Genomic DNA, 3,542 nt, shown 5'->3' with positions numbered 1-3,542 from the left:
ATTTAGGCTTATTTGACTCATTTAGGCTTATTTGACTCATTTAGTCGTATGACTAATTTAGTCTTATTTGACTCATTTAGTCTTATTTGACTCATTTAGTTGGATGACTCATTTAGTCTTATTTGACTCATTTAGTCTTATGACCCATTTAGTCTTATTTGACTCATTTAGTCTTATGACTCATTTAGTCTTATTTGACTCATTTAGTCTTATTTGACTCATTTAGTCTTATGACTCATTTAGTCTTATGACTCATTTAGTCTTATGACTCATTTTGTCTTATTTGACTCATTTAGTCTTATGACTCATTTAGTCTTATGACTCATTTAGTTTGATGACTCATTTAGTCTTATTTGACTCATTTAGTCTTTCCTAAACAAAAAAGGGGGGAGTTGAATACTTATGCAACAACAATATTTTTCTTAACATTTTTTATTAATTTGTAACAATTTGTAGAATTTTCTTTTCACTTTGACATTATAGAGTATTTTGGTGTAGATCAAAACATTACTAATGAAATCTATTCTAAATATATACATCTAATCTATATCTATCTTTAATGCAACAAAATGTGAATACAGTTCAAGGGGGTGTAGCCTTTTATTACACAATTTTTATATAATTTTATAATTCATTCATTATTTTACATATTTTTTTTTACACGTGGGCTACACATACTATGCATTCGTACAATATTCAGAACATTCACATTTTTTGGTGCAGATTTATTCGAAATAAAAAACAGAAATACCTTATTTACATAACTATTCAGATTCTTTGCTATGAAACTCTAAATGTAGCTCAGGTGCATCCTGTTTCCATTGATCATCCTTGAGATGTTTCTACAACTTGATTGGAGTCCACCTGTGGTAAATTCAATTGATTGGACGTGATTTGGAAAGGCACTATATAAGGTCACACAGTTGACAGTGCATGTCAGAGCAAAAACCAAGCTATGAGGTCGAAGGAACTGTTTGTAGAGCTCCGGGTCAGGATTGTGTCGAGGCACAGATCTGGGGAAGGGTACCAACAAATGTCTGCAGCATTGAAGGTCCTCAAGAACACAGTGGCCTCCATCATTCTCAAATGGAAGACGTTTGGAACCACCAACACTCTTCCTAGAGCTGGCCACCCGGCCAAACTGAGAAATTGGGGGAGAAGGGCCTTGGTCAGGGAGGTGACCAAGAACCTGATGGTCACTTTGACAGAGCTCCAGAGGTCCTATGTGGAGATGGGAGAAACTTCCAGAAGGAGAACCATCTCTGCAGCATTCAACTAATTAGGCCTTTATAGTAGAGTGGCCAGGCGGAAGCCACTCCTCAGTAAAAGGCACATGACAGCCCGCTTGGATTTAGCATAAAGGCCCCTTAAGGACTCTTAGACAACGAGAAAGTCTGATGAGACCAAGATTGAACTCTTTGCCTGAATGCCAAGTGTCACGTCTGGAGGAAACCAGGCACCATCCCTACGGTGAAGCACAGTGGTGGCAGCATCATGCTGTGGGGATGTTTTTCAGCGGCAGGGACCGGGAGACTAGTCAGGATCGAGGGAAAGATGAACGGAGCAAGGTACAGAGAGATCCTGGATGAAAACCTGCTCCAGAGCGCTCAGGACCTCAGACTGGGACGAAGGTTCACCTTCCAACAGGACAACGACCCTAAGCACACAGCCAAGACAATGCAGGAGTGGCTTTGGGACAATTCTCTGAGTGGCCCAGTCAGAGCCAGGACTTGAACCCAATCGAAAAATCTCTGGAGACCTGAAAATAGCTGTGCAGCGACGCTCCCCATTCAACCTGACAGAGCTTGAGAAGATCTGCAGAGAAGAATGGGAGAAACTCCCCAAATACAGATGTGCCAAGCTTGTAGCGTCATACCCAAGAAGACTCTAGGCTGTTAATCACCGCCAAAGGTGTTCCAACAAAGTACTGAGTAACGGGTCTGAATACTTACGGAAATGTGATATTTCCATTTTTATTTTCAATGCATTTGCATACATTTCTAAAAATGTTGTTTTTGCTTTGTCGTTATTGTATGTGATTTTTTTGTTGTTGTATTTAATCCATTTTAGAATAAGTCTGTAACGTAACAAAATGTGGAAAAAGTGAAGGGGTCCGAATTCTTTTCAAACGGCACTGTAGATGTTCACTTCCATTCATCTTTCGGCCCGGGACCTTCAGATGAGTCCCCGCGACAATCGTGAGGTCAAGCAAAAAAAAAATGGAGAACGCCATCGTGAGAATCTCATCTTCCCAGAGAGATACTCGTAGCCTCATGCCATGAAGATGCATCTCGAAACATCTCAGATATGAAGTGTTTTTTTTCCCTCAAAGTTGCCGGGATGTCACGTTGTTATATCAGTAGATTTCATAACAACTTAAGTATTACCCGAACTTCTATTCAATCAAATAAACATCACTTAGCAAATAAACCATTCATGTCTTTTGTTGACAATATTCCACTATTCATTGACACAATGAAAAAACGCCACCTGCTGGAGGGAGACAGAGTTTCAGGCAGTATGGCTGAGCTACATGAGTAGCGCCATCTAGTGGTCTGAACGTGTTGTTGCACCATAATATGGACTTCCTCGCTTCCTAACTAGAACTAGTAGGCTACTATAAAATTACTTCATGTTGTGTGAAAACGTGTGGAAAACACTTGAGCTTTTAAAAATGTTTTTCATTATTTTGTCAAACTCAATATTTACAGAATTAAACATACAACACTTCCCTCCATGTTATCCTAAGTGTCTATTTTCCAGTCTCTTCATCCTTCTATCCCTCTATGGTTCTCCAACCATCCTTCATTCATCCCTCAATCATTCCACCCCTTTTCTCTCGTCCTCCTCCTAAGTGTCTACTTTCCCGTAGGTGCCCTCTGGAGGGCGGTAGGGTTTAGGGAAGGTCTTCAGCTGGATGGTGTTGAAAGCATACTTCCTGCTTCTGATGTTCTTCTCAACGTTCTCCATCCTACAGCCCTCCCTAGAGATGTGTGCATGCACACACACACACACACACACACACACACACACACACAGTAGAGGACCAAGCGATAACACATACATGTACACAACCACACATACATGTACACAACCACACATACATGTACAGAACCACACACAGAGAGTAGAAAGCAGAGAGAGAGAGTAGAAAACAGATAGAGAGTAGAAAGCAGAGAGAGAGAGTAGAAAACAGAGAGAGTAGAAAGCAGAGAGAGAGAGAGAGTAGAAAACAGAGAGAGAGTAGAAAGCAGAGAGAGAGAGTAGAAAGCAGAGAGAGAGAGTAGAAAACAGAGAGAGAGTAGAAAGCAGAGAGAGAGAGTAGAAAGCAGAGAGAGAGAGTAGAAAACAGAGAGAGAGAGAGAGTAGAAAACAGAGAGAGAGAGAGTAGAAAACAGAGAGAGAGAGTAGAAAACAGAGAGAGAGAGTAGAAAACAGAGAGAGAGAGAGAGAGAGAGAGAGAGAGAGAGTAGAAAACAGAGAGAGAGTGTAGAAAACAGAGAGAGAGAGTAGAAAACAGAGAGAGAGTAGAAAGCAGAGAG

The 3,542-nt window shown here is 40.6% G+C and overlaps 1 protein-coding gene across 2 annotated transcripts in view; it reads right to left on the bottom strand.

Annotated features, from left to right (window-relative positions):
• Positions 1 to 581: 581 nt before the first annotated feature.
• Positions 582 to 3,542, bottom strand: part of LOC135574231 (type II inositol 3,4-bisphosphate 4-phosphatase-like) — a 72,692-nt gene continuing 69,731 nt past the window's right edge. The window contains exon 20 of one of the 2 annotated variants that reach the window (XM_065025180.1): positions 582 to 2,983. In XM_065025180.1, the coding sequence (XP_064881252.1) occupies positions 2,851 to 2,983 (133 nt within the window). In that variant the 3' untranslated portion in view covers positions 582 to 2,850. The remainder of the gene's footprint in view (positions 2,984 to 3,542) is intronic. The other variant, XM_065025178.1, reaches the window with a different exon arrangement.

Source organism: Oncorhynchus nerka, linkage group LG12, assembly GCF_034236695.1.
Source record: "Oncorhynchus nerka isolate Pitt River linkage group LG12, Oner_Uvic_2.0, whole genome shotgun sequence".
NCBI classification, from domain to species: domain Eukaryota; kingdom Metazoa; phylum Chordata; class Actinopteri; order Salmoniformes; family Salmonidae; genus Oncorhynchus; species Oncorhynchus nerka.
Note: the sequence above shows the minus strand (reverse complement) of the source record. Positions and strands in the feature narration are given on the sequence as shown.